The sequence below is a fragment of the Panthera leo genome, chromosome B3 (genome assembly GCF_018350215.1).
Source record: "Panthera leo isolate Ple1 chromosome B3, P.leo_Ple1_pat1.1, whole genome shotgun sequence".
NCBI lineage: Eukaryota > Metazoa > Chordata > Mammalia > Carnivora > Felidae > Panthera > Panthera leo.
In genome coordinates, this window is record NC_056684.1 from 44,218,427 (window position 1) to 44,232,056 (window position 13,630).

Below are 13,630 nucleotides of genomic sequence, written 5' to 3' on the forward strand. Positions count from 1 at the left end.
TGTTTGCTGTCTCAAAGAAGGGTGCTACGACTGATTAGTGGTATCTGCCCTGATGTATGGGAGGGGAGAAATCCTGAATGCACACCAAACTTTGTCATCTTTGCTTTAGAAATCATTACAATGGAATGTCAGAAATGATGCCAAAGACAGAAAAATCCGTCTTTACCTGAGCTATCTTTGCCCTACTCCAGCCCAACCACCGCTTGTGTATATAGAAGTAAACTAATAAATTTAACATCAGCTAAGTATCACAATATTTTAATGATGCAAAAACCCTCATCATAATTTATTTTGAAAGGAGGGTGCCCTGGTGGCTCAGTCAGTTGAGTGTCTGCCTCTTGATTTCAGCTCAGGTCATGGTCCCAATGTCATGGGATAGAGCTCTGCATGGGGCTCCAGGCTGAGTGTGGAGCCTGCCTGAGATTCTCTTTCTCTCTCTCTCTCTCTCTCCCTCTGCCCCTCTCCCCTACTCACTCACTCTCTCTCACTCTCTCTTAAATAAAATAAAATATTTTGAAAGTAATGTCAAGAACATTCAAATTATAAACTACCCTGAGGTCAGAATAAAGGCAACAGTGTTGGTATTTTCCTCTACTACATGCATACTACAATGCCTAAGTGTCTCTTGCACTCAGTAAAATAAATATGTGAATTGACCCCAAAAGTTGCTTCATGTGAGAGTCCCTAATCCTGCTTTTATTTCCAATTGCCTCAGAGAAAAGGAAGAAAAAGATTATGCATGTGAAATATTTGTAGACTGTCAAGTTCTACATAATTACAAATATTCACCACCTTCTAGCATCTCAGGAAATTAAGAATTAATGCACATAATGGAGTTCAAATTATGAAATCTGTCACATCCAGGCCTTTGGCCAAACCCATGCCTAACCTCCTTCTGATGAAAACAATGGTTTACACTCACCTCCGCATCATGTATTAACTTGCCCAGCTACCAGAGGGATACCAGAACAGGAGTATAAGAGGAATTTCTTACCTCCTGTATATAATGGTCTCATGGGGGAATAGAAAGGAAAACAAACATCTGGTTAAAAAACTCTTGGAGAAAAGGCAAAAGTAATAATCCTAGTAAGACCTGACCGCAGTGTGTCTCTTGGTTGCTACTATTACTACTCTCATAAGCCAAGATCAGTCTAGCCACTCAAAATTAGACTTCCACTTTTAATGTGCACTTGGATTAAACGGACCAGTGCAGAGCAGGCCTTGACTTCTCATGACAGGTCTGCGAAAAGACTACGCTCGTGAGCTGCGGAGGGTAACCGCTGATGTGCTGAGATGCAGCTCAGCGCGTCGACTTCCCCTTTTGAACAAGAAACTGAAGATGGGCCCCAGTGGTATTCAAAGCCCTAAAAGAGGCGGTTAATATCACATAAGCCACCAGAGACCAGAAGAATAAAAACATTCTTGCCTGCGGGATTTCAGGAACATGGGCGCAAGCAGGGAGTTTTTGTCAGGAGAACACTCCTGGATCCCAGAAGGATCACACTGATGGATCCTCAACTTTTCTCAATGCAAGCCTAGACTCTCCAGAGGGGCAGAAGTCTACTACTAGATTAACAGGCACTCTGTAATTGCACTGTGCCACCAGGAGTAAGCTGGAGAAAAATCCTGTTTTGTTTTCTTTTTTTCTAACGTCATTTATCTCTGATGTTGGAAAGACATAAGCTAGCCTTAATACATTTGACTTTGCCTCTGGATTTTTTTTTTTCTCCTCGGGAGGGGTACTGTTGACTCCAGTAAAATATAGGCATGTCTCAACAATCCATTTGTTGTTTTTCCACTTGATGGGCTTCTCAGACAATTTTTTCACTCCAAGAGGACTTCCTCTTTGTGGGGGAGAAGTTGTTTCAACTATTACTTGTTTTGTGCTTGGAGAACAAAAACTAATTTTAATATTGGCCTCAGCCAAAATTATGATCATAACCTCCTAACAAATCTCACACCCACCTTTTCTACCCTTCTTTCTTTATCCCTCCAATAAAATACATACTGTGCTCTAAAGACGAATATAAATAATTACTTAATTATCCTACTTGAAATTATCTCTTCTGTCATCAACCCCTCTGTGGGAGAGTTAGATGCTCCCTACAGAAGACCAGCATTCAGATGAACAGTTAGTTCTGGGGTTTCTATTTATTTGTTTGTTTGTTTTAGCACAGGAACCATGTCATACAGAACACAACAAAATAAACTTCACAAATTATCTTCTGAGTGGGAAATTTTGAACTCTTTAGCCATTCTCTTCTGAAACAGGATATCTCGAGCCAGAGCGCTAAGCTAGCTTTCAGAAGTAATGAGAATTCCCTCCCCACTTGAAATAGGATTTTTTGCTGAAAAGCCCAATTTGAGCAAACTACTACTGGCAATAGTATTCCCCCCCCCCCCCCCCCCGATAGTCCTGAATCAATTACTAGATTGAAACCTCTTTGCTAGGGAACTATTTCTGGACTCCCATCTTGAAAGGTCCTTATGGATGATTGTAAATTCATGAAGTGATTTCCTGAGTGAAGTACTTACCAGACAATAAACTCTCCAAAGCTAAGTTCACCACAAATCAGGCGAAGGAAGCTCATTGGCTGAACGGTAGGAAATGACTTGGAACTAATAGAAAACAGATGACCATGCATATTTCTCTGTCTCTTGGTCCACAAGAAGAAACACAAATCTAGAAGCAACTGTAATAACTTTACTTAACCAAGTGGTTGCCCTTTTAAGAGTTCTCTTTGAAATTTGGTCCAATGAAACATCTTGTAAATTCAAACTAAGTACCTACTGCTAAATACTTTTAATATGAAACTGACTTCTCATTCAACCTCTGAGTTTGTTTGTTTTTCAATTTAGCAAAAATGGAAAATCTCATCTTTCTTCTGCCTAAAAACCCATTGAATAAAACGGCACAATCACTTTGGAAAACAGTTTGGTAGGGTCTCAAAAAGTTAAGCATAAGTTTACCATACAGCCCAACAATTCCACTCCTTGGTATCTGCCCAAGAGAAATGAACATACAAACTTCACACAGAGGGTGGTATACAAATGCTCATAACATTACTCATAACAGCCAAAAAGTGGAAACCATCTAATGTCTGTCAACTGTTGTATGGATAAACAAAATGGGGCATATCTGTAAATGCCCTACAATCCAGCAACAAAACTACTAACACCTACTACAATATGGATGATCTTGAAAATACTTTGCCAAGAGAAAGAATCCATATTGTATAATTTTTTGTCTGGAAAAGGCAAATCTATAGAGATGGAAAGCAGATTAGGGTTTGCCTGGGGCTAGAGAGTGGGAAGAGAGATTAACTGTAAAGGGGCACAAAGGATTTATCAGGGTAATGGAATGTTTTATAACTTGGCAGAGTTGACTTACAATTTGCAAAACTCCATAAATTTACTAAAAATCACTGAATGATACAAATAAAATGGGTGAATTTTATGATACATAGATTATGTTTTATGATACATGGATACAATAAAGCTGTTTTTTTTTTTTTTTAATTTTTTTTTCAACGTTTTTTTATTTATTTTTGGGACAGAGAGAGACAGAGCATGAACGGGGGAGGGGCAGAGAGAGAGGGAGACACAGAATCGGAAACAGGCTCCAGGCTCCGAGCCATCAGCCCAGAGCCTGACGCGGGGCTCGAACTCACGGACCGCGAGATCCTGACCTGGCTGAAATCGGACGCTTAACCGACTGCACCACCCAGGCGCCCCACAATAAAGCTGTTTTAAACCTACTACACACACACACTGGTTTCCACATCACCAAGAGCATAAAACCCAGCGTACTTCCCTAACATAGCATGAAGACCCTCTCTGGCCCCTTCTCCCCTTTTCAGTCCAATGAGTTTCATTACCCCCCACACCACACACACCATATGGGAGTAGCTCTTCCCCTTCCCCAGAACATACAGTGCTGTTTCACATTTCTGCATTTTTTCCAAACCTGAAAACCCACAGGTCTCTTCTCTTCTCTACCCAGGGAATTGCTACTCATCTTTCAAGACCCAATGTAAAATAAACTTCCTTGAAGTGGTATCTAAACTGTCTCAATCAGAATGAATTTATTCCTCATTGTGTTCCCATAGAATCTGTGTGTGTGTGTGTGTGTGTCTGTGTACTGTTTCTTATTTGTATTATAATCATTTGTTTATAATGCCACCTCCACTGTTTTTTTGTTTGTTTGTTTGTTTTTATTTTGAGAGAGAGAGAATCCCAAGCACCCTCAACACTGCCAGCATGGAGCCCATTGCGGGGTCAAACTCACGAACCATGAGATCATGACCTGAGCCAAAGTCAGACACTTAACCAACTTAGCCACCCAGGCGCCCCACCACTGTGGGGTTTTGTAGGGCAGAAAAAATATATACTGATGGCTATTTTATGTTGAATATTTACTCTTTGCATTTTTTTTTTTTTTTTTTTTTTACATATTACTTCTAACCCTCACAATTCTGTAGGGGAGATATTACAGTCTCCTTTACCCAGATGAAGAAACCAAGGCTCACAGAGGAGACACAACATGTCTAGGATCACACTGCCAGTAAGCAAGAAAACTGAGATAAAACCCATATCAGCTAGACTCCAAAATCCATGTTCATTTCACTAAGCTGCTTCTGGTTTACAAGCAGAGCATAAAGAATAAAGGAGACAGGGGCACCTGGGTGGCTCAGTCCGTTAAGCGTCCGACTTCGGCTCAGGTCATGATCTCACAGTTTGTGGGTTCGAGCCCCGTGTCGGGCTCTGTGCTGACAGCTCAGAGCCTGGAGCCTGCTTCGGATTCTGTGTCTCCCTCTCTCTCTGCACCGCCCCCACCCCCCCCGCTCATGCTCTGTCTCTGTCGCAAAAATAAATTTAAAAAAAAATTTAAAAAAAAAGAATAAAGGAGACATCCATTTAATATATTGTAATGGTAAAAGTTATAAGACCTAATTTTTAGGATCCACTTTATCACTTATCATATAATGTTGGAAAAGTCATTGGACAACCTGGGCCTTAGTTTCCTTAACAGGAAAATAAGAAGTTAGACTAGATAATCTCCAAAGTTCATTCTGGCTCTAAAAATTCTGATTCTATGTGCTATCTTGCAACCACTGGAAATCAAATAGACCAAACCAGAGTATACTCTTTGATGATAATTTGTAATCTCAACACAGGCCACGTATGGTGATGTTACTATATCACACTACTATGTGCTGATAACAGCAGCATAAGTGCCTGAACTATTCTTGAACAGTTTCATAAGCAGCTGCTAAACAGTAGGAGAGGATTCCCAATTCTCTCTGACTGCATGCTTTAAGAGATAGTACCCAACACTTGAAATTCTACACCGTTTTGATGTCCATCTCTGTCCTAGCACAGGCTGTCAACATCACTCATCTAATAAGTGCTACCTGCACAGTGCCAGTCATTGCTCTGGCTGATTTGCAAGTATTCATAAGCACTGTGTCCTAACCTGCCTCTGTGCTACAACTCATTTAATACATTGCCAGATAAACTTTCCTGAAACACAGAAACTCTGACTGTGTCATACTTCTGCTGATAAACATCCCCACCCAGCCCAGCATTTCATTTCTTATACAATAAAGTCAGAATCCTTAATCTAACTTATATGTTCTTGTGTGGCCTCATCCCAGTCTGTTTTTCAAACCCTTTTCCTCTACTACTTTTCATAGTCCTTGCATCTCAGATAAAATAAATTACCTAAGGGTCACTGGATTCAAGGGAGATTTTTTTTTTTAATTTTTTTACATTTATTTATTTTTGAGAATCAGAGTGAAACAAAGCGGGAGCGGGAGAGGGGCAGAGAGAGAAGAAGACACAGATTCTGAAGCAGGCTCCAGGTTCTGAGCAAGCGGTCAGCACAGAGCCTGATGTGGGGCTCGAACCCACAAACTGTGAGATCATGACCTGAGCCGAAGTCAGAGGCTCAACCGACTGAGCCGCCCAGGCGCCCCAAGGGAGATTTTTAATAGAAGTATAATTTCTCTCTGAACATAGCTTTACATATCATAAATCATTGTAAAATTTAGAACATGTTTTTCTGTTAGCATACACACTGGACTCTGTTCATACAATAGATTTATGTGGCTCCTTGTGCTGGTCTCTTTCTAGAATGTCCTTTCTCATCATCCACATACTTCAAATTCTTCAAATGAGCTGACATGTCAAGTGTCCAATGTGGTAACTGATATATAAATATTCAAAAGCTATCATTAGCTATTAAAAGCTGCTTTTTGTCCCTCTCACTAGTAATTTCTCTCCCTCTGAATTCGTACAATTTCTCTTACGTAGCTTACTACTTTCTACTTTGTTTTATAATTATTTAATGTGAATGAGATTCCCAATGATCAAAAGCTCCTGTTAGAACTGGTATTCAGTCTTAGGCCCATATATGTAACCAGCACCAAGCACAAATTGTAAGTGCTCAATGAATCTTTCCTTAATGAATGAGAACAAAATTAGCGGGAGAGCCAGAGGGGCTGCTGGTGGAAACTGACATCTAAAGTGGGGTGGGACGTGGAGGAGCTGTTGTGTGCCAAGTACCATGTTGAGCACAACTCTCTCCGTTATTTCATGTAATCCTTTAAAAAATACTACCAAGTAGGTGCTAATATCTCCACCTTACTGATGAGGAGACAGGGTTAGGAAGCTAAAACATTAGCCTAAGGTCACAACCAAGTCTGTTCGGGTCCTTCCAGTACTGGACTTGTCGCCCGTCCTCCTTTTAATTCATCATCCCCTCAAGGTCGAGGACTTTCTAGGACAACACGCAACCCCTGGCTCCTTCCTTCAGGCCAGCCGCGAGGCACCGAACCTCGCAATCCCTAGCCGAAATACCCCGAATCCGAGAGGGAGTACTCGGGTCCCGCCCCCGGCGTCTTTGGGTACGTCATTACGCAGGGCCGAGACGGCGCGGCTACGTCCTTTAAATAAGGCCTTCCGAGGGCGCGCGCGACAGTGTAAGGAGTGGGGTGGAGCGTGTGTGGAGTGGGGGCCGCGGCCCGGGTCAGAGCCGCCGCGGACTAAGAGGTGGGCGGAAAGGCTGCTTTGCAGCAGAGGCGCGGAAGGAAGGGCGCTGCCCTGCAGGCGGGCGCTCGTGAGGGCGGGAGGAGGGAACATGGCGGCCCCCTCGGCCGGACTAGGACCCTCAGCTCCGGGTTTTGGCGCGGCCCCCTCCCACGGCTTTGCTCACCCCTTTAACTTGCCTTTCTGGAACCTTGTTTCTCCTTCCGCCCCCTTCCCGCAGCCATTCCTTTTACCTTCATCGACCCTCCCTCCCCAACCCCACAACGGGTCATAATGTGAGAGGTGGGATTATGTAGGAGCAGGTCAGGCCCGTCAGGTACCGAGAGACCGACTCTTAAATGTGACTGCTCGTTTCTCACATACCACTTTATCGGTCCGTTCCGGATGAAGGAGAAGCAGTGAACATAGAGTGGTCAACCCAGATTTGCAGTCCTAGTGATTCCTCTGTATGATCCTGTGAAATGTCACTTAAGTCACCTGGACCTCAGCCTCCTCAAAAGTGAGATTCTTTTTGAAAGATTCTTGATAACCAGGGAGTTTTTGTCCAGCATTGCTTGCCAGAATCTGCCCCATGCCGTGTATGTTTGGGAAAACGGAAGCAAGGTGTATTTGGGCATTAAGGGAGTGCAGGGGATCTGAGTAGTTAGGATTTACAGCGCCATGCTCTAAGTGATTTAGTATGTAACCAATGAGAACACCATTCTGTTTTGACCCTTTTATTTCCTCAGTGAGTGTCCTGAGAGTTACATTTCTGGAGTAAGTTAAATGGAGAAGGACTCCTACATCAGCATTGCTGTTCTGCTCCAAAGAACCTTGGGAATATTCATCTGTCTGCTGTATTCTCTTTTAGGTGTCCCTGTCAGTTGAGGGTAGGTGTTAAAGGTTCTTCTTACACCTAGGTGAACAGCCCCTGGCCGGTCACCTGCTTTTGATCCTGACCTTTGGTTTTTCCTCGGTTGAGCGTAGATTCTGGAGAAATCCTGCCTCCGTTGGAGCCTGCACTGCCAGGCAGCAGAATTGTGGGCTAGAGTGAAGCAGAAATCTAGAAATATGAGCTCCATGATGGCCATGGGTGAACCCAGGCTGAACTGGTGAGTTACATCTGTTTGTATTCTAAAGAGGTGTGAAGTGGGACTGGTGGCTGGTTTAGCAAAGGAGAGTTTCTGGCCTGGAGAGATTTGGAGGAAACACAAAGATGATACAAGTTTAATGGTTCAGAATGTACCTGGATCTTGTCTTCACGTACTGAGCACTTTTGAGTTATAGCTGATTGCACTTCCTCTCCTAAAAATGACAGTAGTTCATCACTCAGATTGCTACTAGGTATTGCTTCATCATGTATTTATTGTTGGTCTCTCAGCGAAGAAGACAGGCTAGAATTTTCTTGTGTCCAAGAACCTTGCCTGTATCTGTACAAGTAATAGAAAAACCTCTTTAAGAGTAGACAAGCTTCATGTTGTTAGTCTATATCAAGTGGTTACATAAATGCATAGACTGTTTTAGAAATATATGAGAACTTCACAAATAGCAGACTTAGTAAGCGTGGTTTTGTAGGGATGTAATACATAGCTGCGTTACATCAGTTTAACACACATTTACTGAGCATCCACTCTTTGCTAGCCAAAGAGAATACTAAAGTTACGAGAGATGACAAAGCTGATGAAAATAGTACCTGATTCAGAAGGTTCAATCAGTATGTGCTCAGTAAGTGTTTTTGTTGTTGTTGTTGTTGCAAACAGTACTCCCTTTCCTTCAGGGAGCTCACTGTCCCTGAGTCTCTGACTTTGTTTTTGTATGATATACAAAATCCTTATAATTTAATGAGATTTCACAGATAGAGTACCATAACGAGTCATAAGAAACTACATTGGCACATAGCAAGTAAGACATTCTAATTTTTATCATTTGTACTTTAATCACAGTGTTTTGTTTTGTTTTTTTTATAAACACTTTTAAAAACAGAAATTAGTGTGGAGCAAATATGCTAAGATTTCCTATTTGGGGAGTGGGCAGCCAGAAGTTACCATTTGATAGACTGTTCTACTGTAAGTTGTAGAAGGCATGTACATTTATGCTCCTTGCCATAAAGAATGTATTCAGATGCAGCACAGATGCTCTTAAAACGCCATTGACATTGTGAAACCAAATGTGAACCTTTGCACAGTATTGTAGCCCTTTTTCCACAGAGTCCTAATAATCTTTGTCCTTTATAGATTATGGTTCTCATTGTTTTTAACTTTCTAATTCCTTCAGCCAGCATTTATTAGATGCCTCCTATATGGAAAGCATTGACTATAATAGCTTAGTCTCTAATTATGATGTTATGGAAAATCATATAAGACCTTGAAGTGGTTTTAGCAGAGGCACCCCATTTATCACATTGGCCAAGTTAATGAAAATAGGTAAGATATTCAGTCTTTGTAGTGTCTTTTGGCCTGGCACAATAATGCATGGTACAAAACTAAGAGCCTGGGTGAGCCCTGCCCCTGACAGGCTCTTATTATACTTCAGTCTCTTCTTTGACTCTTAAGTATCTCTGACATTTAATTGGGTATTAAGGAGCAAGGCTGATTATTTGAACTGGAGAATTTCAGAATGAGCCTAGGCTAAAAGCTACCCAAGTAAAACATCTAAACTCAAACATCTGGTACATGAAACTGAAATTATTAAGAAATGATTGTCTTGGAAAAGGGTATAGGGGGCATAGTAGTTGTAAACTACGGTTGTACCAGTGTGCTGCTTAGTCTAGCATGAAATTCTGAATTGTCAAATGTAAGTTAATTACTTTGTTTCACAGGGATGTTTCCCCAAAAAATGGCCTTAAGACATTTTTCTCTCAAGAAAATTATAAAGTTCATTCCATGGCTCCAAGTTTAAAAGAACTATGTGTTTTATCTAACAGGTAATGTATTTATTTATTTGGCTATTTGTTTTCATATTTGATTGTTATTTTTCTGGCAGTTGAAGTGTTATAAATGTGTCCACTGTTAAACATTCAAATTATAGAAATGTAAAAATTAGAAAATGGAAGAACCCAGTACCCAAGGATGGCTAGTCTTTGGTTTGTTTGTGTGTGTGTGTGTGTGTGTGTGTGTATAAATTTTTTCAGATCTTTCTCCACATAGATATAAAAACAAAAATGGGATCATATTATAAATAATGTAAAATACTAAGAAACTGTTTTACAGTTTGCTTTTTTCATTTAAAATAATATTTTGTGTAGTTTTCCATGCCTCTACACATAGCTTAATCTTAATTGTTGCTTAATACTTCATTGTATAGATTTACTTTCAATTCATTTAGGTAGTCTGAATTTGCAAAATATGTTCCTCTTTTTTAGTAATTATAAACAGTACGTTGATGAAATTCTTGTAATAGTTTTCATAAGATAAATTCATAGAAATTGAATTGTTCAGTCAGATGGTGTATGCATTTTATATTTTGATAGATACTGCCAAATTCCTCTCTGCTATGAACATGCCTGTTGAGTGGTAATTTTCCCTTCTCACTGCCTGCCTGCCTGAAACATCTCCTTTCCTTTGTGATTGGCTGTTATTGTGGATGAATCTTGAAACCAAGTAATTGAATTTACTAGAATGGACTGTAAATACGCCAAGTGAGGAATTGGGGAGCTTCTCTAGAGTTCAACATTTACGTTCATCTTTTCTTCACTCATTTTGCAGTGGAGGAAGCATATTTCCAGCCTGTATATGGAATGGGCCCCATCTGTTCTGCCTTCTCAGTACCCTTTCTGTCAATTAGCATCTGCTCTTACTCCTGTATTTTCATCTTTCAGTGTTTAAAGGTGCTCAAGTTTTTCCTGCTCAATCCCTGGATTCCATGTTACTTTCTTACTTCTGCTCTCATTTGTGCTTAGACTTCTTTAAAAACTCGTATGTGTTTGCTGGGAGGAAAAGGGGGACAAACAGTTGTAAAGCGTACAGAAATCGTTTGACAAAATGGCAATAATAATAAGTCCATCCCTTCAATAATTACTTTTTAAATGGATTAAACTTTCCAGTCAAAAGACAGATTAGGAGAATGGATGAATAAAACAGAAGAAAACACGTCACTGCACATCCCACTGCCTTTGCTTTCACTGAATATCTCACTGTAATCTGGCTTCCACCCTCAGTAGTCTACTAAAACTGCTCCTCTCAGGATCATCAATGAGCTCTTGACTATGAAGACATCTCACTCTCCTGGCTTTCTGGTGATAGTGATATTTCTGTCTCTTTTGCCTCAGCCTCATTATATTGGCTCATTAGACTCACTCTGGTACTTTTAAGAAATAATGATTTTGTACTCTCAACCCAGCGTTTGGAATCCAAACCTTTAAGGATGACTCTGGAATCAATTAATTGACCCCACTGATATTTATTTAGGTTATTTCCATCCCTTTCCAATTATAAACAATGAGCATCCTTTTTATACATGTGCTGATATAAGTAGGATAAATTCCTATAAGAGGAGGGTATGTATGTTTTTTTATTTTGATAGATGCTGCCAGATTGCCATTAAAAACATTTTAAAAATGCTTTTTTGATTATCAGATGAATAAATAAGTTCACATAAAAGCAAGCAGATGTTGTATTAAAGAGGCAATTTTAAAAGCAACATTCTTGCCAAGTGCATAATTATAATGTCTTTGCTAATATCAGCTATAGAAGGTTGAGTAAATCCTGTATAAATGTATCTATGGATTTTTTTCAAGCTGATTTTGTTACTCAACTTGTACCATTTCTTGAGGATACCTTAATCTCTTTTTTTAATTTCTTAAAACTTACTATCAAATAAAGAATTGCCTTTGTTTATTTGAATCAAAGAATGCCTACCAATTGTAATATCCTGGAAGAGGAGGGTAAAGATGTATATCTTTACCTTTTCTTAAAGGTAAAATGAACATATATCTTTAAAAAAAAAAAAAAAAACCACTGCTCACCGTTTTATGTACATTTATCTCAGCCTTCGTCTTTTCAGACTAAAAATTTTTAATATTCATCTTCTTTATCCTGCTTCTTAATTATTTTAATGGTTCTTTTTTTTTTTTTTTTTTTATTTATTTATTTTGAGAGAGAGCACTAGTGAGCATGAGCAGGGGAGAGGCAGAGAGAGAAGAAGAGAGAGAATCCCAAGCACAGAGCCCTGCGCAGGGCTGTAGATCATGACCTGAGCCAAAATCAAGAATTGGGCACTTTACCAACTGAGCCACCCAGGCACACCGTATTTTAATGGTTCTTTTCAAGTTTGGTTCTAGTCAGCATACCCTAGATGTGGGTTATAGTCTGAATTACGTAAGGGAAAGGATATCTTGCTGGCAATTGGGTACAGCTCTTAAAATATTTTCTTCTTAGGGTATGCTTGTTTTTCTTTAGATTTCTGTATAGCACAAAACAATTTATTAGTGTAACTTACCTTTTGGCACAGAAAAAATAAAGACACAAGACATTGATTTCATGTTTCTAGTCTTTTTTGCTCATGTTAAATTTTACTAAGTTTTGTCACAGTAAGGAATGGGTTTTCAGACTGTGGTAATTTACAGCTGTTTTCTTGATGGAAATATTAGAAAAAAATGTAAAATTTTTATTATCCATAATTTTGTGTGTTTTGCCTTCTCCCATCATTTTCAGGAAAATATTGGTAACTCTCATTACTCTGCTTTCAGTAATATGAGATTTTTATTCAGCCCTTCTCCCTCTACTGAAAAGTAAACATTTACCTTTTTTTAAATCAAAGTTTCTGATTGTAGATATTTATAACTGAGCTTTAAACCAGCAAGGGGGAAAGTAGCTTCCAATTTAAAAAATTATGAAATTTTAACATGTTGAATATAGAAAAGTAAATCAATCCAGAAGGTACAGGTAGACTTTAGATGGAGGCTAGAAGCACCATTTCCAAATGCTACTTTAAGAAGCCACCTAAACCAGTAGACTTAAAGCATAGGAAACTAAGTTTGAATTCTGCCTTTTCTTCATAGAAACTTTAAGAAAGGAGAGTGGGTAGTTGACAAAATGAAGGGGAAAAACTTCAAACCATCAACTGAAATAAAATATAATGCTGTAAATGTGCATAGAGAAACCCTGTCAGATGCTTTTGGCCTGCGCCCTGATGAAGATTTTGACAGCACTGCACACGGAAATGATCTTGATGTGCTGCCATTTCATTCTTTGCTGAATGTAGCCAATTTAAACTGCTAGAATTTCTTGACATTCCTACTCTGGCATATCTGAGTCAGCATCTTGTTGCTGCAGCAGCTTAATTAAATTTGCCAGTTTGTGCCACAAGGACAGACATGTTCTCATATTCAGAGAGACAGCTGTGAAGCAGTATTGTTAAGAGTTGCGGACACAATACCGTTAGGTTTGAATAGCTCTCAAGACATTTTCTAGTGAGAAATCAATTTGCTGTAATACATTTCTCCCAAGATCAGCAGTTAATATTCATTTTGTTAACCTAAAATATGCTTATTTTTATACAGTTATTGGAGAAACTTTAGTAGCTAAGTATGTCTTCTTTCACCTGTATTATTTTCAGAGCCAGTCTAAGCATCTGTATTTTAATTTCCAAAATTCTTTTCCCA

At 39.5% G+C, this 13,630-nt stretch overlaps 1 protein-coding gene and 1 long non-coding RNA gene across 7 annotated transcripts in view; one reads left to right on the forward strand and one right to left on the reverse strand.

Moving 5' to 3' along the window:
* Positions 1–928: 928 nt before the first annotated feature.
* LOC122221176 lies at positions 929–6,832 on the reverse strand. Its single transcript, XR_006203118.1, has 3 exons — positions 6,645–6,832; positions 2,536–2,619; positions 929–1,011 (listed from the first exon to the last, which is right to left on the reverse strand). It is a non-coding gene; the product is annotated as an uncharacterized LOC122221176 (long non-coding RNA).
* Positions 6,833–6,999: 167 nt separating this feature from the next.
* Positions 7,000–13,630, forward strand: part of ICE2 (interactor of little elongation complex ELL subunit 2) — a 64,772-nt gene continuing 58,141 nt past the window's right edge. For 3 of the 6 annotated variants that reach the window (XM_042941854.1, XM_042941859.1, XM_042941860.1), the window contains exons 1-4: positions 7,142–7,549; positions 7,779–7,919; positions 8,017–8,141; positions 9,848–9,952. In XM_042941854.1, the coding sequence (XP_042797788.1) occupies positions 8,101–8,141; positions 9,848–9,952 (146 nt within the window). In that variant the 5' untranslated portion in view covers positions 7,142–7,549; positions 7,779–7,919; positions 8,017–8,100. Of the gene's footprint in view, positions 7,054–7,141; positions 7,550–7,778; positions 7,920–7,946; positions 8,142–9,847; positions 9,953–13,630 lie in introns of those variants that run through there. The other 3 variants (XM_042941855.1, XM_042941857.1, XM_042941858.1) reach the window with 3 other exon arrangements.